This window comes from Aotus nancymaae, unplaced genomic scaffold (genome assembly GCF_030222135.1).
Source record: "Aotus nancymaae isolate 86718 unplaced genomic scaffold, 86718_ANA_hifiasm-v0.15.2.pri h1tg000029l, whole genome shotgun sequence".
NCBI lineage: Eukaryota > Metazoa > Chordata > Mammalia > Primates > Aotidae > Aotus > Aotus nancymaae.
This window is the reverse complement of record NW_026988442.1, coordinates 18,612,899-18,635,223: the sequence shown is the minus strand read 5'-3', so window position 1 is coordinate 18,635,223 and position 22,325 is coordinate 18,612,899. Positions and strand designations below refer to the sequence as shown.

Below are 22,325 nucleotides of genomic sequence, written 5' to 3'. Positions count from 1 at the left end.
CTCTACCTTTTCCCCTCTGACAGCTTGCTTCCTATGTCACCGAGAACACAGAAGCAGTGAGAAGGGAACTTTCACATGCGCCCATCCAGTCTACCTTCCTGTCTGCATCTCTGCCCATACACAGGGCATTGATGAACTGCATCTGCACCATCCAACCCAAACTCCTCTGCCTGGGCACTTCCAGCCCCTCTACTCACCAGCATCACTCCAGCAACCTCCTTCTTTCTCCTGGAGCATCAGCGTCCCTCTTTACTGATTCATTTCTACAAGCCTACACACATGTTGAAACATCTTAATCTTAAAACAGCCCTCTCTTGACCCTACATTCCTCTAAAGCTCCCCATTTCTCTTCTTACTTTTGCAGCATAAAACCTCAGACATGGCTGGGCATGGTGACTTGCACCTGTAATCCCAGCACTGTGGGAGGCTGAGGGAAGAGGATCACTCAAGTCTCGGAGTCTGAGACTAGCCTGGGCAACATAGCAAGACCCTGTCTCTAGAAAAAATACAAAAGTTAGCCGGGCATGGTGGTGTGTCTAACTTTTAGTGCATGGCGGTGCTCATGGTGGTCCCAGCCACTGGGAAGGCTGAGGCAGGAGATGACTTAAGGCCCGGAGTTTAAGGCTGCAGTGAACTATGATCGCACCACTGCACTCCAGCCTGGGTGACAGAGCAAGACTCTGACTCCAAAAAGAAAAGAAAAAGAAACCCTCAAACCAGTTGTCTATATTTGCTGTCTCCAGTTCTCTTCCAGCCCTCTTCAATCGGGCTAAAACCCCCACTGCTTTACCAAAACCCCTTGTCAGGTTCATCATGAGTTCCACACAGCTAAATCCAACAGTCAATTTTCAGCCTTCATCTTCTTTGTGTAAATGAAAGAGCATCATAAATGTGAGAAGTTACCATTATTACTTAGCAATGACTCTCCCTCTCTTTCCCTCCTCTCCCCATTCCCATCCATTTGTGAAGTTTCTCAGGACTAAGTGTGGGGCCTACCATGTGTCCCTGCTCTGGTATCCAGGGTCCAGGAGGCAACAAGAAAGCACTCTTCTCACCCTCTTTCAAAACACCAACAAAGTTCTGTGTGGGACAGGGACCAAGGACCACGGTCTGAGGCTGTGCAACCACAGCTTCTCTATGCCTCGAGGTAAAAAATGAGAATGGCCAGGACCATAAGTACATGAAAGGAAGAACTGGAACGGGGCAGGGGGAAGAGTACGGGACACGTCAGTGCACTCCAAGAACGGGACAGAGGAGAGGGGCATTCTTGTTACATACAAATGTCATCAGGGGCCAGTACGGTGGCTCATGCCTGTAACCCTGCACTTTGGGAGGCCAAGGCAGGCGGATCACTTGAGGTCAGGAGTTTGAGACCAGCCTGGCGAATGGTGAAACTCTGTCTCTACTAAAAATACAAAAAGTTAGCTAGGCATCATGGCAAGCACCTGTAATCTCAGCTATTCGGGAAGCTGAGGCAGGAGAATCGCTGGAACCTGGGAGGCAGAGGTTGCAGTGAGCAGAGATCGCACCACTGCATCCTGGATGACAGAGTGAGACTCCATCTCAAAAAAGTAAAAATAAAAATAAATAAATAAATATCAGGAAAACCTTGGAACATGTATATAATATGCTATTATAGGGCTTCATGTTAATTTCAAAGAGAATATTTGACAGAATGAAGGTCATTCCCAACCACCCACCTTTTCTTGAAGTCATCAGTTTTTACCATCTCCCAGTCTGGAGAAACATCTGCTCCAGGTCTGAGCCCCCAGAACTCCCTCTACGGGGCCTCATTCGAGAGCCCTCCGCAGGGAGTGAGGAGTAAGGGGGAAGAGATCAGAAGCCCTCACCCACCCTCTAATCCAGGAACCTCCTCTTTGTGAATTTAAGTCAGCACTGTTCAAGTGAGCTCACAGCAATAATCAGTCACACTAGCAGGTGTTATTAAAAGGAATTTAATAATTTTAATTAAAAACTCTTAACAGCGATTTCTGTCACAGGCCTTGGTAGCTGGAAGCAACTCCAGGGACATGTGCCCGCTCTGGGATGTGGCTGAGCCACGGTTTGGGACCCGAGGCCCAGCAGTGCTGCGTGGCGAGGGGCTGCCTGGAAGTTACTTCAGTACAATATCAAAGATCCGTGAGGATTTTTTTTTAAAAAAGTTTTAAATATATTAGACTCTCTTGATTGCCATTTTTACACAAAGCTGCTGATACAGTATACAGAGTTTTAACTTTTTTTTCACATAAAATACATTTTTTTAAGTGTTCTCTGTACATCAGTGGCTTCTGGTCTGGTGAGTTATTGCGGAGGGCTGGGGGTCTGCAGACTTTTCCTGGGTGTGCAGAGCCAGGCCCCGCACGGTGGCACTTGCAATGCCCATGGGAAGCAGGCCCTCTGGCCAAAAAGAGACTCCTGTCAGGGAGAGGGCTATAGCTTCTGGCACAGGGGTCACTTTTACAGAGTCATCCACTGACCATTGGACCTTTTGCTCTTATGTGCCCTGGGGGAGGGGAGAATCCCCAAGTTACAAATAGCAAGAGTTCAATATAGTCTTTCTGGGCGTCTTAAAAGGAGCACCCTTCCTGAAAGTACCCCAGTATCCTGCTCTAGGAGAGAGAGCAGGTAGGTGAGAGAGCTCAGGATGGAAAGGTATCTGACACCAACAACCAAAATGGTCTCATGTTATTACAAAGCCAGCAAACTGGTGGGGCAGGACAGGGGACACACCCTTGTTAATTGTTCTAAGCCCCTTGGAAATGGATCAAACAGTGCAGAGCAGTTTTACTTATGCTGCATATTTGATGGAGAATTCTATCCTGAAGTCTTCAGTAGCCCTGGGCCCAGAGTTTATTCAGCTTCCCTAAGCTACTCGCCAGAAACTCACAGCCTGGTGGTAGCTGCCAACTTTCAATTGTTTGGGGCATATGATGGTGAGCCATGCAGCACCTGCTTTGGAAGCGGCCTCCTTTAATCTAATGAGGAGCTGCCACAGGACCTGGGTCTCAGCAGGAGCTAGGCATGGGGTTGACTTTGCCAGGTTTCTTCCAGCTCCTGGATGCACCCCTGCCATAAAGGGAGGCAGATTCCTGAGGAAAGGCTTTGATGCTGAAGGAAGCAGCTCCAGCTCCTTTTCCTCCCAGTATTCATTAGTGGGGTGAGGGGGCTCTGTAATAAATGAGCCACCATGAGCAAGAAACAATGACTTTAAAAACCTGAGATGCATTTGGCAGCAAATTGCAGAACAGTCTTTTAGACACTGATCTCAAGCTGCTATTACAGATCCCCCAAAGATGCTGGCTGAAGACAGCTATCATTGAAAGTTCCAGATGGACCTGGATGATGTCTGCTTGGAACCCAAGATCCAGCATCTGTACTTGGTGGCAAATGTTATCCAGGGATGGCCATGACAGCTGTTACCAGCTAAAAGGATTCAGACTCTAAGGATTCTAGGAGCTGAAAAGTAAACGGTCGCTGGACCAAGATGCAGACACTTTGCCTCAGGTGACTTGAATGGGACTGCTGATGCCTGTGGTCCCCAAGGGACAGAAACCACAAAGAACAGTTTTCCTTACTCTGTCTTATTCCTCCTTTATCTGCAGAACCTAACATACTTGCTGGCATGTTGCAGCTAGTCAGTAAATTATATGAGTGAATTAATTTTGGCTCATTCATTGAGGGTTGATCAGCTCATCTCTCAACACCCAGAAGACCTACAGGGAAAGCTCCCCAGGGACTCCAGAGAGGGAATGGTTTATCCTTGGGTGAAAACATGAGCCAATGCCTGAGAGTCACCTGTGTGAAGTCGGCTCCTGTCAGGGAATCAGCTGGGATTCCCAGCCTTCTGGGTGGAGAGGAATGACCCAGGAGGCAGGAGGCATGCAAAAAGGGAGGGAATGGCCTCAGGCGCTCAGTGGGTGGGGCAGTATATGCCCTCAGTGTTTGGCCCCTGAGCAAAAAGAAAACCTGCACAGCTCTCTCCTGAGGAGCATGTAGCTTCCCTCACACTCCCTACCTTGTAGCTAAGGTTGGCTCAAGAGGGATTTCAGCATCAGTCTGGGCTGATACTGTTTTACAGCCAAAGGTAAGTGTGTTTTAGATCATCTTGTCCTGTTCTGGCCACAGCCTGAGATGTTAAAGGGCCCACCCCAGATACCAGCGACATGGGAAGCATCTGTACACCTGTCTTCAGCCTCCTGAGCTGCCTCCAACTCTATTCTAGACTACATCTAACCTGGTGTTGGGGTGGAGGTGCCTGATGCTGAGAACCTCTCCCCTTCCAGCAGCCACCAAGGGTGCAGTCACTCCCATGGACTCTCTGCTCTCTGGCCCAGCTCCCCTGCTCCTGGGAAAGCACACCCAGGTCCCTTCAGGTCCAGCTCCCTCTGTGGGTTATGGGGCCATGGGGGCCACAGTAGGGGGCTGAGAATGACAAATAGCAGACCCCATAACTAGACCTGTGGCACAAGGCAGGGATGCTCTTCCAGCCCCAAGCCCCTAGTCCAGGTACCCCTCAGGGAAAGTTTCTCGTAGACTGAGAAAGAAGTGGGTTAAAAAGAACCCAGATCTGTTCCCCAAATTAGAATCTGGACCTAGGGGCCCCTTCAGAGCTCTAAGGAGGTAGTTTAAGGACAAATCAAAGGCGCACAGAGCAGGGGACACACCTGCAGCTTGTTGGTTACACCAAAAGATTCTGGCTGAGCCTGTGGGCAGTGGGGGTCCTGGGAGCATCAGCAGTGAGGGGAGAACAGCCATTCACAGTTCTCCCTCCCCAGCATCAGGAAACCTGGGGCTATGAAACTGCAGAGCTGGGCAAGACCCAACTCCAGCCCTACCACGGATCTCCTGAATGCAGAACGGGATACTGACCATGCCATGGATCTCCTGAATGCAGGATGGGATACTGACCATGTCATGGATCTCCTGAATGCAGGATGGGATACTGACCATCCCATGGATCTCCTGAATGCAGGACGGGATACTGACCATGCCATGGATCTCCTGAATGCAGGATGGGATACTGACCATCCCATGGATCTCCTGAATGCAGGACGGGATACTGACCATGCCATGGATCTCCTGAATGCAGGATGGGATACTGACCACGTGAACCCTGGGTTCGCAGCCTTGGGGCATCACCACTCCTGCAAGACCAGGCTGGGAGCCCCTGGGCCATGCAGGAACTCAAATGGGCTGACTGGCAAATCTGCCTTACCAATCATCCCCAAAAAGGCAAAAGCTGGGGTCGGGGTCCTGGGCACTGACTGATGTGGGTGGATGGGGGTGGGAGGTGGAGGCAGGCAGGCCCCTAACTGCTTGCTCTGACAGCTCAGTCTGAAGAGGGCTGGCTGAGATGAGCTGGGCTGAAACAGTCTCAGGGTGCTGGGCTCTGTCACTGTTAACCAGCGATATTTTCATATATTAACTGACCTCTTTCCCTGGAAAAGTATTCCTATGGAAGCTCCTCATTTAGCTTCATTTTTCCAGCACCAGCCAGTAAAACCCAGTGACTGTGATTATGATCCACAAAAAGAAGAGAATTCAGTTACCTTCCTCCTTGTAGGAGTTTTACAGACTAAAGGAATTTTTTAAATCAGATACACTTTGGTAAATACTGACCTTGTCCCTGTCCCCCACCCTTCTGCCTTTGACACTTCCATCCAAGAGCAAAGCATGATTTGGTTGATTCCAGGAATAGAATCACCTGGTTTCCCCCTCCACCCCTGAATGGTCACACAGCTGGCTCCTGGCATGGGCAGAAGTGTGCCTCTCAACAAGGCTGCGGGGAACAGGTCTGTGCCCATCTCATCTACCCATGTAGGTTCCTGGCTCCCTCTGAACACAACGAGGACTTCTTGCCCCTGCCAGGTGTGGCTGGTGGCTCAGACCTTGGGATGACTCTGAGCAGGACTATGGGTCTCAGCTTAGCAGGCCCTGTCCCCTGCTAAAGCCACATTGGCAGTGGTAATGAGACTCTGGGTCTTAACTTCCATCCTTTTGGGAATACCCCACACATTCTCAGCCCCCTTGCTTCCCCTGAGCCCAGGTATGTCATTCCTACACACACTGATCGAGTGTGTGTGTGTGTGTGTGTGTGTTGATATGTGACATGCACGTACTGATCCGGAGAAGCCTTTATACCAAGAATAGAGCTGGGATCTCAAGCCCACTCTCCCAAGATCGGATAGCAGAGTGAGCCAGGAAGCCACAATGGGCCTTGTGTCAGATGGCAGACAATGCAGCAGGAAGCAGAACCATGGGACGTGGGACATGGGATGCTATGGGCAGCCAGGTGAGGGGTGGGGTCTGAGTTCCTCTGAAAAGCAGAGCCCACCTGTCCCCAGCTGCCCTCTGACACCTCCCTAGCCAGGGCTGATGGGCTGGCCTGGATTCCAGGAGCCTCTCCCCAGGAATCTCCCTCCTCCGTCGCATGGAGACTAGGAGATACGGCAACAGCCATGCACCTTCTCCTCCATCTCCTCTATGGGGGCCTTGAACTTTAAGAGTGGGGGATCTCCGCTGGTGACCGTGTAATACACCGAGGTCCCATTGCTGCTGTACGGTGACGTTCTGCCTCCGATCAAGGGGGCCTTGCCTTCACTGCTACTCTCGCCTGTCCTGGCCATGCTGCTGCCCAGGTGGGTGCTAAGGAAGGGGTGACTGAGCAGCTTGGCTGCAGCCCGCTGCCGCTTCAGCTCCAGAAGCGTTTGAGGGCTCTCCTTGTAGCTGCTCCAGGGCGGGGGTGGCGTCGGCCACGCCAGGGTTGCCATAGGCCATGCTGTAGTCGGGCACCTCATGCACCTTCCAGACATCCCCATTGGCCAGTGCATACTGGTAGGCACTGACCGGAGCCCGGAGGCCATTCTCAACAGGCATGTCCAGTTCACCTCGTGGGATCTTGGTAGGAAATTCGGAGAGTAGCACGGGCTTCTCCAGCCTGGGGTTCTGCGAGTGAGAAGGACAACATTACCAGCTGGCTGGAAGATCTGAACCTACTATCCACCTGTCTCTCTGCTGAGGGCGTTGTTTTTTGGATCTCTCCTCTACTTGTTTTCCCTCCCTGGGTATTGGAGCCAAAATCATCCTTAGGGGAACCCTCAATCTGTGAATTTTCGTAGAGCTGACTGAATGTGGCCTTGCTCCAGAGCCTGGATCAGGACCCAAGGCCTGATCCACCCTCGGGTGGATCACAAGGCCAGGAGTTCAAGAACAGCCTGGCCAAGATGGTGAAACCCCATCTCTGCTAAAAATACAAAAATTAGCCGGCTGTGGTGGAGGGCACCTATAATCCCAGCTACTCGGGAGGCTGAGGCAGGAGAATCACCTGAACCCTGGAAGCAGAGATCGCAGACACTGCATCCTAATGACACATGTGAAGCCCTGGATCCTTCTCGGCCCAGACTTTTCAGTTGAATAAGCCAATAAATTCTTTTTGTGTGTAAGTCCATTTTAGTTGGGTTTTTCAGTCACTTGTAATCCTTCCTCTGTATGGGAAGTGTATCTCACAAAGATTCTTATCCAGGGATCCTGAATACCCAATAATCCTTGGATAACAAGAGCTTGAAAAGTAGCTGCTTCCTAAAAACTATAAACTAAAAAATAGATACAGGCAACAATAACTAACATTTAAAGCACAGCAGAAATCACGAACAAAGTCAAAAGACACATGAAGAAACTAGAAAAATATTTTCAACATATATGACAGAAAAGAGACTAATTTTCTAAAAGTATAAAGAGCTTTTTTTTTTTTTTTTGAGACAGAGTCTTGCTCTGTCACCAGGCTGGAGTGCAGTGGTGCGATCTTGGCTCACAGCAATCTCCACCTCCCGGGTTCAAGCGATTCTCCTGCCTCCACCTCCTGAGTAGCTGGGATTACAGGCATACACCACCACACCCAGCTAATTTTTTTGTATTTTTAATAGAGACGGGGTTTCACCATGTTGGCCAGAATGGTCTCAATCTCCTGACCTTGTGGGAGGCTGCCTCAGCTTCCCAAAGTATTGCAATTACAGGCGTGAGCCACCGCACTCAGCCAAAGAGCTCTTCAAAGTCAATTTTTTGTTTGTTTGGTCTTGAGACAGTTTTCCTCTGTCGCTCAGGCTGGAGTGCAGTGGCACAATCTTGGCTCACTGTAACCTCTGCCTCCTGGGTTCAAGCAGTTTTCCTGCCTCAGTCTCCCAAGTAGCTGGGATTACATGTGCGCACCACCATCCCCAGCTGATTCTGTATTTGTGTAGAGACAAGCTTTCACCATGTTGGCCAGGCTGATCTCAAACTCCTGACCTCAAGTGATCTGCCCTCCTCAGCTTCCCAAGTGCCGGGATTGCAGGCGTGAGCCACCGCACCCAGCCAAAAGTCAATTTTTAAAAGCCTACCTACCCAACAAAAATAGTAGGCAGAGGATACTAATATGCAGCCTATAGCAAAATGCATAGATATACATGGCACTGGAAAAAATATTCATCCTCACTAATCATTACTAATATAAAAATTAAAACAACACAATTGTTTGAACCAGGAGGTGGAGGTTGCAGTGAGCTGAGATTGCACCACTGCACTCCAGCCTGGGCAAAAAAAATATATATATATATATCATTTTTAGGTATCATATTGACAAATATTTTTAAAGTTTGTTATTACTCAGTGTTGGCTGAGAATGTAAATTGCTACAGTCTCTTTGGTGGACAATTCTGCATCATCCTTCAATCAAAAAAATTTTTTTTCTTCTCTCTGCAGCTCTTCAGTACAACACCAATCTGAAAATATCACATAGTATATGATTCCAAGTATATAACATTTTGGAAAAGCAAGACTATGGAGACAGTAGATCAGTAGTTGCTAGGGTTTGGGGAGGAAGCATAAGTAGTGAGACAGCCCTGGTCTCTTTAACCAGGTGTTCACAAATTCAACTGTCTAATATAACCACCTAAACCACTTGGTGAGATCATTCTGTGTGACACTATCATATCATGATAAACACGTGACATTATGCATTTGTCAAAAAACCCACAGGAGGTACAACGCAAAGAGCAAACCCGACGTAAACTATGGGCTTTAGTTCATAATAATGTATCAATATTGGCTCATCAGTGATAACATAAGCACCACACTGGTGCGAGTTGTTAAAAACGGGGAAACCAGGGTGGAGGGGGTGTATATGGGAAATATCTGCACTTTCCACTCATTTTTCTAGAGTTCTAAAACTGCTTTAAAAAAATAAATAAATAAAGTCTATTAGTTTAAAAAGAAAAAATGCCTGCTTGGTGCAGTGGCTCATGCTTGTAATCCCAGCACTTTGGGAGTCTGAAATGGGAGGATGGGAGTTGGAGACCAGCATGGGCAACATAATGAGACCCCCTCTTTACAAAATTTAGAAGTTAGGCCAGATACAGTGGCTCACACCTGTAATCACAGTACTTCGGGAGACCAAGGCTGGCAGATCACAAGGTCAGGAGTTCGAGACCAGTCTGGCCAATATGGTGAAATCCCGTCTCTACTAAAAATACAAAAATTAGCCAGGTGTGGTGGCGGAGAGGCAGAGGGTGGGGGGAGCTACTCAGGAGCCTGAGGCAGGAGAATCACTTGAACCCAGGAGGCGGAGGTTGCAGTGAGCCAAGATCGTGCCACTATACTCCAGCATGGGCGACAGAGACAGAACAAGACTCCGTCTCAAAAAAAGAAAAAATTAGCTGGGCGTGGTAGTAGTGTGTGCCTGTGGTCCCAGCTACATGGGAGGCTGGACAAGAGGATCACTCGAGCCCAGGAGGTCGAGGTTGCAGTGAGCCATATTTGCACCACTGCAGTTTAACTTGAGTGACAGAATGAGACCCTGTCCCCCCCTCAAAAAAAACCCCACCTATATCCATCTCCAGTGTCAGAAATGAGAGCACTGAAGAAAGACAGAATAACTCCAGTCTGAAGGATGCAGGTTAAAGGAAAGAGGTTTTCTCATGATGCAGGAAACTTCTAAATGTATTTATTTGCCTAATGCTTAATGAGGTACAAATGATGGGCTGAGTCCCATACAAATAGGCACCATCATCTTGGCAATGTTGAACTGAGATACTGGAAAACAGGAAGGTTAAACAAAACCCCCACATTTTGTGTTCTGGGGAATGGCTGACTGCACAGAATTACTCTTCCTTATAGGATTTCCAGAATGCTCAGATGACCCCTCCTTTTCCTAGGGCAACCCGACACAGTTCCCCAAATTCTCATTCTTTTTCTCTGCAATGATTAGATAAAATGAATTAGATAAATTCATTTAATCAATTGAAATTAAATGCTTGCTAAATGATTTTTTTTTTTGAGACAGAGTCTCACTCTGTTGCCCAGGCTTCAGTGCAGTGGTTTGATCTTGGCTCACTGCAACCTTGGACTCCCAGGTTCAAGTAATTCTCCTGCCTCAGCCTCCCAAGTAGCTGGGATTACAGGCACTTGCCATCACACCCGGCTATTTTTAGTAGAGGCAGGGTTTTGCTATGTTGGCCAGGCTGGTCTCGAACTCCTGACCTCAGATGATCCTCCCTCCTGGGCCTCTCAAAGCGCTGAGATTACAGGTATGAGCCACCATGCCCAGCGGTAAATGATTTAACTAAATTTTAGTTAAGCTGTTCCCCTCCCTACAGGATCCTGGACTGACTCACGCAGAGGGTAAGCAAGCACTGCAATGCAGAAAACCTCTCCTGAAGACCCTTCTGGAAATGTGCTGACCACGGGACACACATTCCTGGTCAACTGTCCAATTACACCACCTGCTCATCCCACCCCCCACCCTCAGTCCTTGCAGCCTCTGTCCTCCTCCCTAGAAAACAAAGTCCTTTCTCCCTGACCTCTGTGATCCTTGCCAATTCTGTGGTTGAAGTATTCTACTTACTGCTGCAATCACTTCAAAAACAGTCTCTCTTTAGCTTTAACAATAACAACACATATATATAATGCCGAGGTTCTGACTTAGTCTGTCTGGATTGCTGCTTAGACATCGGATTAAAAAACAAAGGGCGCAATGACTCACGCCTGTAATCCCAACACTCTGGGAGGCCAAGGCAGGTGGATCACTTAAGGTCAGGAGTTCAAGACCAGCCTGGCCAACATGGGGAAACCTCGTCTCTACCAAAAAATACAAAATTTAGCCAGGCGTGGTGGCGGATGTCTGTTGTCCCAGCTACTCAGGAGGCTGAGGTGGGAGAATCACTTCAATCTGGGAGGCAGAGGCTACAGTGAACTGAGATTTCGCCACTGCACTCCAGTCCAGCCTGGGCGACAGAGTGAGACCCTGTCTCAGAGAAAAACAACAACCACAATAACAAATATATGCATATATATACACAACAACAAATATATAAATATGTTTTAAATAAATATATATATATAGTTTTTTATATGTATATTTATTTAAAACAACAACATCTTCCCAGGTGGTTCAGGTGGTTCTATTGTACAGTTGAGATTGTGAACCACCGGTGAAAGAGACCCGGGCTGTCAACACTGCTATGCCTAGCACCAGGAAGTTGACTCTGTCAAAAGCATGAACCAAAGTCAGCTCTGAAAGCTAACAAGGCACATAGAAATGTAATTTTGGGGGTCAGGTTGAACAAATTACTCCTCAAATAAGTGGTTCTGAAATTCTTGTGTGCAGCAGTATCACCACATCTGAGGTGGGGCCTGAGAATCTGCATTTATTTATTTTAATTTTTAATTTTAATTTTTAATTTTTTTTCAGAGACCAGGTCTCACTCTGTCACCCAGGCTGGAGTGCAGTGGAGCTATCATAGCTCACTGCTGCCTCAAATTCCTCGACTCAAGCAATCCTCCTGCCTTAGCTTCATGAGACCTAAGACTACAGGAACACATCACCACACCCAGCTAATAGTAATTATTATTATTTTGGTAGAGACAGGGTCTTGCTATGTTGTCCAGTAACTCCTAGGCTCAGGAGATCCTCGCACCTCAGCCTCCTTCAGTTTTGGGATTACAGGTGTGAGCCACTGGACCCAGCCAGAATCTGCATTTCTAACAAGTTCCCAGGTGATGCTGATGTTGCTGTTCCAGGGACCATGCTTTGAGAATTCCCACCTTAAGACAGCACCTAGACAGCACCTAAAGGCTTGAAAGGGGGAGGGATGAAAAAGGAACGAGTTTGGAGCTTTGTAGCAGTATCCTATGATCTCCTTGTATCTTCCAGGGCTGGGGCTGGAATCTGGATCCCCGGGCCCTGAGAGTTGCCCTGGGGCTGGCCTGCGGATAAACAGGGTGAAGACCACCTGCTTCTGGTTATGCCATCTCTCATCTTGGTTCTTTCTCTTCTATTCCCCAGGTCTGAAAAACGCAGTCCCAGAGGTAAAGTAGCTCATCTGTTTACCTTGCCTAACCCCAAACAAACTGCAGTCTTGATGAGGAAGCCCTGGAAATTAACAACAGCAACAACACCATCAGGCCTAACCCAGGCTGCTTTCCAGCAGCAGTACAGCCCACCTTGTTCCCTAAGGGCTTAATGGATTTCTTAGACTCCACACCAATAAGCACTTCTAGCGGGTGTCTGGGGCCTGTGAAATCTGAACAGAACAGGAACGAGCAAGTGTGGAGGAGGAGGGGTTGCTTCCATGAGGATTTCTTTGAGGATCCTAGTCTCTCCTACAAATCAATCAGGAAAAAATATACAACCTAACTTGTATGAGGGCTGTGAAAGGAAACAATAAATAAATAAACGAACAACCCAACAAAGCGGCATACGAGAACAGATGCTGCACCAAACAGGAGAACCAAATGGCCAATAAGCCCGTGAAAAGTGTTCAACATCATCTATCCTCAGGGAAATAGACATTTAAAATGTGAGCTACCCCAGCAACCCGCCTCGGAATGGCTGCAGTTAAAAGGACTGACTAGGCTGGACGCGGTGGCGCACTTTGGGAGGCCGAGGCAGGCGGATCACAAGGTCAGGAGATTGAGATCACCCTGGCCAACACAGTGAAACCCCGTCTCTACTAAAAATACAAATTAGCTGGGCATGGTGGCATGTGCTTATATTCCCAGCTACTTCGGAGGCTGAGGCAAGAGAATTGCTTGAACCAGGGAGTCGGAGATTGCAGTGAGCCGAGATCGAGCCACTGCACTCCAGCCTGGGCGACAGAGTGAAACTCCCCGCAAAAAAAAAAAAAAAAACAGACACAAAAGCAAACAAACTACAGGGACCATTCACATGCATATGCAAAACTAAACTTTAGAGCTCAACATTAAATAGTAGCTACATCTGGAGTGGGAGAAAGGACTGAGAGAGAACATGGATGATGAAAATGCTCTGTGAATTCATCTGAGTGTGTACATTTGTAAAACTGTGTTGAAAATCTCATTTAAGGTTTGTCTACTTGGCCAGTCGTGGTGGCTCATGCCTATAATCCCAGTACTTTGGGAGGTCCAGGTGGGCAGATTGCTTGAGGTCAGGAGTTGGAGACCTGCCTGGCCAACATGGTGAAACCCCATCTCTACTAAAAATACAAAAATCCACCAGGCATGGTGGTGGGCACTTGTAGTCCCATCTACTCAGGAGGCTCAGTCAGGAGGATCACTTGAACACAGGAGGCGGAGGTTGCAGTGAGCCGAAATCATACCACTGCACTCCAGTCTGGGCAACAGAGAAAGGCTCCATATAAAAAAAAAAAAAAAAAAAAAAAAGTCTACTTTACCATACATAAGTTACACCACAATCACAAATTAAAAATAAAGCATAGCTGAGAGGCATCTGAAACATGATTTGATCTTGATCTACATCTCTTTTCTCACCAATCCACAGACTTAGGAGCCAGGCAGAAGAAAGCTACCTTATATGCTCTCTCCATCACCAGCTGTTGGCTTTGATGTGGCCTCCCCTTGGGCAGGTACCTTCATGCCTCCTGATGAGACAGGCAGTAGGTGACTGTCTCATCCTGGGATGCAGGGTCCCTCCGAGACACATGGGTATGCTGGGTAGCTAATCAATTTCATCCCGCCAAAGCTAAACTCTCTAGGCATGTTTTCATCTGTTCATGGTGTGGTGGAAGAACCAAAATGGCAGACCACCTCTGGTACAGTCACCTTCTCCCTTGTCCTCAGCAACTCCACTCCAGCCCCAAACTTGTTCACTCCATTCAGCAAGAAAGCAGCCATGCTGAGTGTGTTGGTTCTGGGTTAAGTAGTATCCCTCAAAAATTCATGTCTACCTGGAAACTCTGAATGTGACTTTATCTGGAAATAGGCATTTGCAGATGTAATAAATTAAATTAAGTTTAGGTTCTAGTGGATTGGCATGGGCTCTAATCCAATGACTGGTGTCCTTATAAGAAGAAGAAACAGGCTAGGTACAGTGGCTCCCACCTGCCAAGGTGGGAGGATTGCTTGAGGCTAAGTTTGAGACCAGCCTGCACAACATAGCAAGACCTCATCTCTACAAGAAATTTAAAAATTAGCCAGGTGTGATGGCCCCCACCTATAGTCCTAGCTACTTGGAGGCTGAGGTAGGAGGATCCCTTGAGCCCATGAGTTGGAGTCTTCAGTGATCTATGATCATGCCACTGCACTCCAGCCTGAGTGACAGAGCAAGAACCTGTCTCAAAAAAATCCCATAAAATAAAAATAAAAAAAAGAAGAGAAAACAGACACATACACAAAGAAGGTCAGGTGGAGACAGAAGCAGAGACTAGACTCATGCAAGAAAAAGCCGAAGAACTCCTGAGCTACCAGAAGCTCACAGAAGCGTGAAACAGAATCCCCTTGGGAGCCCCCAGAGAGAACAAACCCTGGTGTCACCTCGGTTTTAGGCTTCTGGCCTTCAGAAGTGAGAGAGAATAAATTTCTGTCGTGTTAAGCCAACCAGTTTGTGATCATTTCTTAAAGCAGCCATTAGAAATGAATATGCATCCCCTTAGGAAAGCAGCTTAAAGCTTAAAGGACCATTGGCTGCTACAGAAGCAGGCTTCTCAGAGGTCCTACTAGGATCCTACTCTGTTTTTCAAAAAGCATGTTCTGATAAACACAATTCTCAATATTTGAAAAAGAAGTTGTAGCACCCTCAGCTCCTGGGTGACTGCCCTACTGAAGCTGTTTTCTGGGAAGCCTACTGCAAGGTCTGCTGGTGAACAACTAGGCATATAGCGGACACTTGCCCCCTGTCAATTAGGAGACCCACCTGTGTGCCAATGTGCCCAGCTCAGCCTCTAATACACCCCCGATCACCTCCTTAACTACAGTAGCCACCACCATCAGACTGGATACACTAGTTTAAGGGCAGTGCCTGGCTACTTCCCTCTGAAGGCTCTCAGTTGAAGAGGCAAGGTCAGTTGAGCCCTGTTCTCCTCCCAAGGCGGTGGCTGACACTGGGGCAGGGCATGAGGCCACTCACAGGGTCCTTATTCTCTTGGTCTGTCCTGGTCTCCCTGATGTCCCCATTGTAGGTGGAGGTCCGCTGATCCTCAGCTGCACTCCGCTGCTGCCACAGGATGGCCTCTCCCTCATACTCCTTCCTGTATAGGTTGGTCCTGTCCGACAGGCTGGCTCGACGCACCACCTTCCTGAGGGGACAGAGTGGGTGCTGGAGGCTACACCCAGGCTCCACAGGCAGAAGCATGCATGGGGACCCCTGGCTGCCCTGCCCCAGACTCACCCACGGCTGCCTGCACTGGACGTCCTCCGGCTCAGGGATGACTTGTGCCTCAGCTGTGACTTCATGATCACGTCATGCTTGTGTTTTAGCTCCAGCAGCAAGACCTTGAACTCTTCCTCTTCACACAGGTCTGAAGGGGCAGAGGAGTCTGTTGTAGGGGATGGCGCCAGGACCTGTGGCCCAAGAGGGTGCGCCAAACCAGAGGAGCTGCCACCCCAATCCACTGAAAACTCTAAGCATCTTTTGGGGCAGGCAGGGAGGGAAGAAAACAATGCCAGCCAAAGTTCCAGCGGGGCTGCAACCCAAACCTTAGAAGATTATAAGAATCGGAAACCCAGGTTCTGTGCACAGTCACAACTCCTAAGTTTCCCAGCTATGACCGAGGCATTCATGTTCCTCTTTGATAGTTTCCAAGAAGAGTCCTCAAGTCTTCACTGATATGAGAAGTAGTGAGGGAAACAAGCAGGTATCCCATATAGCCCGAGCAATAAATTATGCAAAGACACTGAGAAATCTACATACTCCCCACTATTCTACCTACCCACTTCATCCAGCTATCTACCTATTGCTGACTGAGTCATCTATTCATAGATTCACCCTTTACCCACTCATCCACTTATTTTTCTATCCATCCATCCATCCATCCATCCTCCCATCCATTCAACCATACCTCATAATATCTACCTATCTACCCCCTCATCCATCCATTCATCCACTAATACATCTATCCATTCATCTGTCCATCCATCTGTCCATTATTCTACCATCCATTAATTAATCCATCCATCTATCTACATACCAATCCATCAATCTATACAACCATATATTTATCTGTTTTTCCCTCTACCCATCAAAAAATGGATAACTGCCTATTTGTGCATGCCAGGTGTTGTGCTGAACTTACCTATTGGCATCTCATCCATGGATGTCCTTGCACTGAGACTAGCTCCATGGGATACCAACAGCTCTGCCATCTGCATCTGAAATACAGGAAGAAGCTCACGTGTCCCCTTGCCCAGTGCTCAGAAAGCCTAGGAGGTGAAGAGAGTGCCCAAGCTCTCTTAGGATGTGACCCACAGAATGGTGGGACAAAGTTGATTTCCAGGGAAGGCCTGCACGCTACAGTCATGGGGAGAATCCAGACAGATACAATGAGCTTAGCACCTCCTCCACATGCCTGGGCCACACCAAGAAGGAATAGAAGGAGTTGGCTGTAACTCTAGAGCTGGCAGATATCTAAGGAGGGACTAAAAACAAATGGATAAACTACTCAGAGCAAAAATGCTGGGAATTTTCTTATTTGCAAATTTGAACACAAATCCTATTAGAACACAACTTGTTGGCTGGGCGTGGTGGCTCATGCCTGGTAATCCCAGCACTTTGGGAGGCTGAGGTGGGCAGATCACTGGAGGTCAGGAGTTTGAGACCAGCCTGACCAACATGGTGAAACCCTGTTTCTACCAAAAATACAAAATATTAGCTGTGCATGGTGATGCATGCCTGTAATCCCAACTACGCAGGAGGCTGAGGCAGGAGAATTGCTCAAACCCAGGAGATGGAGGTTGCAGTGAGCCAAGATTGCACCACTGCACTCCAGCCTGGGCAACAGAGCAAGACTCTGTCTCAAAAAAAAAAAAAAGAACAAGAACACAACTTGTCCATTGTTTTTGCAAACTCCCTAGGCCTTTTCATAGCCCACATATGAGTTATAGTTAACACCTTAAACCTTAAAGTCTTATGTTCTTTGAAGCCAATTGCCAGCCCAAAAAACTTGGTGTTAACAGGTTAACCATGTGCCAGCCTCCCCACAGCCCTGTGGGTGAGAACTACCTGTCCCCAGAAGGCAGCTGCATGCAGGGGCTCCCAGCCATCCCAGTCCTTCACATCCACACGCACTCCATGGTCCAGGAGGAGCTCAGCGGCCCGCAGGTATCCATTGGCTCCAGCTATGTGCAGCTGGAGGAGAGGAAAGAAGTGAGCATTCCCTAGGGAATCAGCCCCACATTGAAGGTAGGCTAGCCCTCACCTCCACCCAAGTACCACAGCATCCTTGGGGGCAGTAGAATGGAATAGAATGAGATGGAAATACAGCCACATTGTGGAGGATTATTAAGTCTGAAATATGGACCTAGAAGGAAAGTTAAAGAGCTGAGTTCTTCTCCCCTGTGGTTGGTCTTAGCATCCATGTAGTTAAGCAATAGCATTTACTGAGCCCCTACTGTGCACTGAGCCCTGGAGAAGGGGTCTCTGAGGTTCAACATGGTGATTTTTAAATATGTCTACAAATTCTTTGACACATCTTCCTTTAAAAGATGGAGCCCAACTGTTTTCATCTTGAATGTGGGCCAGAATGAGTGACTCACTTGTAACAAATAGGATATTGTGAAGTGGCTGTGTGTGACCTCCGAGGCTAGGACATAAAAGGCATTGCTGCTTCTACTTCACATTGTCTTGGATCACTTACCCTAGAAGGAGGCAGCCACTGTGTTGTGAGGACCCTCAAGAAGCCCCAAGGAGAGGTCCTATGGAGATGAGAGACTGAGGCCTCCTGCCAACATGCAGCACTAACTTCCCAGCCATGTGAGTGAGCCACCTTGTAAGTGGATCCTCCAGCACTAGTCAAGCCTTCAGATGAGACTGCAGTCCCATAGTCTCAACAATATTGCAACATCTTGATTGTAATATCATGAGAGCCACCGAACCAGAGCCACCCAGCTAAGCTGTTTCTAACAGAAACCATGTGAGACAATAAATATTTGTGATTGTTTTAAGATGCTACATTGTGGGATAGTTTGTTATACAGCAATAGATAATACATCCAATAAGGGACTGTGATCCCATTCAAGGCCTTCAGTCATGGCCACTGCCTAGCAGACCTCAGTGATCATGCTTGTTCAATCTGCCCCCAAAATACATAAAGTGCTTAGCCCATAATGAACACTCAGTAAGGGATTAACATTCTTAGACAGCCCTAAGTGATGACCATGAGAATGAATGAAAGAGAGAGAAGGAAATAAAGCAAAAAGACATCAACTGTCCAGCTAAGATGAGAGATAGAGGTGAGAGTCCAAGATGGCCAGCAGAAGACTGGCTGGGAGGAAGCCACAGAACTCTAGCGGGGCTGAGGTCTGGGGCTGGAGAATCAGTGGGACAAAGAAGGCATGGCCTCAGGAAGTGATCCTTCCAAACACAGCTCCGATGGTCAGATGCCACCTCATCCTGGGAGAAGGTTGCTTGAAGCCCTGATAAGTGGAGGCTTTTTTTTTTTTTCCAACTTGAAAAATCCAGGGTATGATGTGAAAATTAGCATAATTTTCTGATGTATAAATGTTGATGTTTGCCAGTTGTAGAGAATGACACCTGCTGGCCAGTCAGACATTACAAACCTCACTACTTAGCTGGAAATGAAAAGGTATGAGTGGAAGAGCGGCATTGCTAGTAAAAATAACAGTCATTGCTAACAACTACTGAGAATTTACAGACTCTGCTAAGCACTTTCATGCAGAATATCATTAATGCTCCCAGCAACACTGTGAGAAAGACACTATGATCTCCAGTTTACTGGGAAGACCTGAGACTCAGTATGTGCCTGGCCCATGGGGGCGGAGCCACCCTGAGGCCAACCCCAGCCCAGGAAGAGAAGATCCCTGTGTCTAGAGGACCCAGTGACAGCCCCAGTGGAGCTGCAATGAGGGTGGGTAACGCCCTAGTGCAGCCTGGCCTTGACTTCAGACAGAAATATTCAGTCATCCTACCTGGCCTCATTCTTGAGTGCTAGGCTAAGCAGGTGATCCAAGCAGGGACCCAAGTAATAGAAATGGGCACAAAACAGATGTGAGAGCTCAGGAAGCAGGTGGGAGAAGCCCACTTATCACACCTGGGTTGCCAGGTCAGGTCTGAGCGGGGAGTGAGGACAGATGGTACTGCTGAGCCCTATCTAGTGAGCTGGAGATTCCGAGACTGTTGAGTGCTTATGACCAGCATGGAACCTAAGCCTAGGATAGGGCATCCCTCACCCCCATCAGAGAGGCGGGCTGCCATAGCCATGCTCTGAATTTTGATTTAGAGGCTGCAGAAGCAGACCTCCTGAATATTAGGCTGCAGTGTGCTCTGAGAGCCTATGAGGAGTGGCCGGAGAGGTTTTCCAAAGTCACTGACACTTGAGCTGCAAGGATGGGTGGAGTTAACCAGGCAGATTTGAGACAGAAGAAGGTCCCATTGTTCTCTATCTCCAGGTCTAGTAAAGCATGTGGCACAGAGGAGGTGCTCATAACTGTGTGTTGACTGGATGGATGGATGGTTGGATGGATGGATGGATGGATGGATGGACCAATAGATAAGTGAATGACTGGGAGTGGTGGGCAGACTCTGAAGTCAGGGAACCCAGAGGAGAGGCTGTTGCAGTAATATCAGGGGAGCTGATGAGGCAAGGCAGTGGGGTGTTAGGGTGGGAGAGGAGACACTAAGGCAGGGGAATCAACAGTGCAAAGCAAGAAAGCACAGGTGAGTGGGTGAATGGTGACACTAGTCCTTAATGAAGGGCATCACTAAAGGAGAAGGAAATAAGGAGCTCAAGATGGACACCTGAAGCCTGGGGTGAAGGAGGATCTTGGAGACAGAGCAGGTGGTGAACAGGCGGGAGCCCAGCCTCCCACCCAGGCTCCTAACTCCAAGCCCCATTTGAGAGTGGCAGGATTCTTTCTTGTTTGTTTGTTTATTAAAGACAAAGTCTTGCTCTGTCACTCAGGCTAGAGTGCATTGGTGCAATCACAGCTCAAGCTCAAACTCAAACTCCTGGGCTCAAGTGATCCTCCCACCTCAACCTCCCAAGTAGCTGGGACTACAGGTGTGAGACACCAAACCCAGCCCAGAGAGAGGCCAGGTTTTCAAAGAGGCTGAGCCCTGCTCTGCTGACCCTCCCTATCCAGGGGCAATCCTGGCCCCAAAGGATTCTTGAGGAGGTCCAAGGTCGTAGACAGGCCCCAGGGGTACAGGGTTGGTCCCCACCAGGTGCTGGCCCACTTTGGTCCTAGTTAGTCTTGGTTTTGGTACTGGCCCATCTCCTTACCAGTGTGGCACCCTGGGCATCTATCCAGTCAAGGTCCTGGCCCGCTGCGATCATGCAGTGGATGTCCGCAATCATCTGCTGCTCAGGAGCTGCCCGCATCTCATTGATTTTCTCTTGGGTGATGCCTGCAGTGGCAAAGAGGGGATTTATATAGCACCCTCAGGCCTAGGACCCTGAGGGGAGGGAAGGGCAGGCGAGGGAGGCATGGCTCTTGTTCCCTAGGGTAGGCCAGTCAAGGGGCATGCAGACATGCCCAAAGATCATTGTCCTCAGGCTTGATGGACACAGACACCATGCATTGGCCCACAAAGCCATGGCATTCCTGCCTGGCACCCACTAGGCACTGTATTCATGTCAGTTGCTTTGCACATGCTATTCTTCTACCTGGAAGTCCCTACCATCCACCTACACACCTCCAAATGCTCAGATGGCTGCCTCTGTCTCATTCTTTCAGACCTGGACTAGATCAACTCCCAAACTGGCCTCCGCTGACCGCCCTATCTGACCAGGGTCTCTGTTAGTTTCCTTCGTCTTAACCACGATTGTGTCTGTAGCACCTGGCACAATGTTCAATCAATTTTAGTTGCAGAAGGACTGAATGAATGAATATATTACTTTCAAGTGGAGAGCTGAGTCAATTGAGGTAGGAGCCCAGAGACACATTGTATAACCCAAATCCCATCGCTGTCTTAAAAGTGTATTACTGACAGCTACTAATGGTATTTAAGAAGAGGATGATATGCTCTGTAAAAAGATCCATTAGACCAAGCACTCTTCAGTCGAATTCAGGAGAAGTCTACAAAGGGAGGAAATAAAACCACACATTTATTTTGACTAAGGTTTAAATGAAATTTAGCATTCCCTAATATTAGAATATAAGCAAAACCCACAGTAGTGTTAGCAGCGCCTGTGACTTTGTCACTAACAGATACTATAGCTATTTTCATATCTGTTATCTTATTGTTTAATGAATTAATGAAGTTTCTATTTAATGCACTGAAAAATATTTTGGTAGCTATCCTTTAATATAATTAGCTTCCTTTATAATTCTATAATGTTATAACTGCATTTAAAAACATTATTCTGGCCAGGCATGGGGGCTCATGCCTATAATCCCAGCACTTTGGGAAGCCAAGGCAGGCAGATCACCTGAGGTCAGGAGTTTGAGACCAGCCTGGCCAACATGGTGAAACCCTGTCTCTTCTAAAAATACAAAAATTGGCTGGGCATGATGGCATGCACCTGTAATCCCAGCTACTTGGGAGGCTGAGGCAGGAGAATCACTTGAACCTGGGAGGTGGAGGTTGCGGTGAGCCGAGATCAGGCCACTGCACTCCAGCCTGGGTGACAGAGCAAGACTCCATCTCAAAAACATAGAAACATCATACTGAGAAGAGGTCCACAGAGTCACCAGATTGGCACAAAAATGGTTAAGAACCTCTGCAGGAGATGAATAGGAAGAGCTGGGTGCAGGGAACAGGAGATTCAATCACGGATACTGCAGCTCTGTGGGGGACAGAAGGGCAGCTGCAGCTGAGGGTCTGGGAGTGTGACACATTTCCAAGGAGGTGGTGCTTCAGAGGCCCGTCTGTGGGGTGCTGGGGCACACAGGTCTCTCATTGC

At 48.1% G+C, this 22,325-nt stretch overlaps 1 protein-coding gene across 1 annotated transcript in view; it reads right to left on the bottom strand.

The window, feature by feature from the left end:
- Positions 1-1,939: 1,939 nt before the first annotated feature.
- The window catches only part of PPP1R16B (protein phosphatase 1 regulatory subunit 16B), a 91,410-nt gene continuing 71,024 nt past the window's right edge, over positions 1,940-22,325 (bottom strand). The window contains 7 exon segments of the mRNA XM_012455021.3: positions 1,940-6,740; positions 6,742-6,945; positions 15,374-15,542; positions 15,635-15,764; positions 16,539-16,614; positions 17,465-17,590; positions 20,703-20,827. Of these exon segments, the coding sequence (XP_012310444.1) occupies positions 6,438-6,740; positions 6,742-6,945; positions 15,374-15,542; positions 15,635-15,764; positions 16,539-16,614; positions 17,465-17,590; positions 20,703-20,827 (1,133 nt within the window). The 3' untranslated portion in view covers positions 1,940-6,437.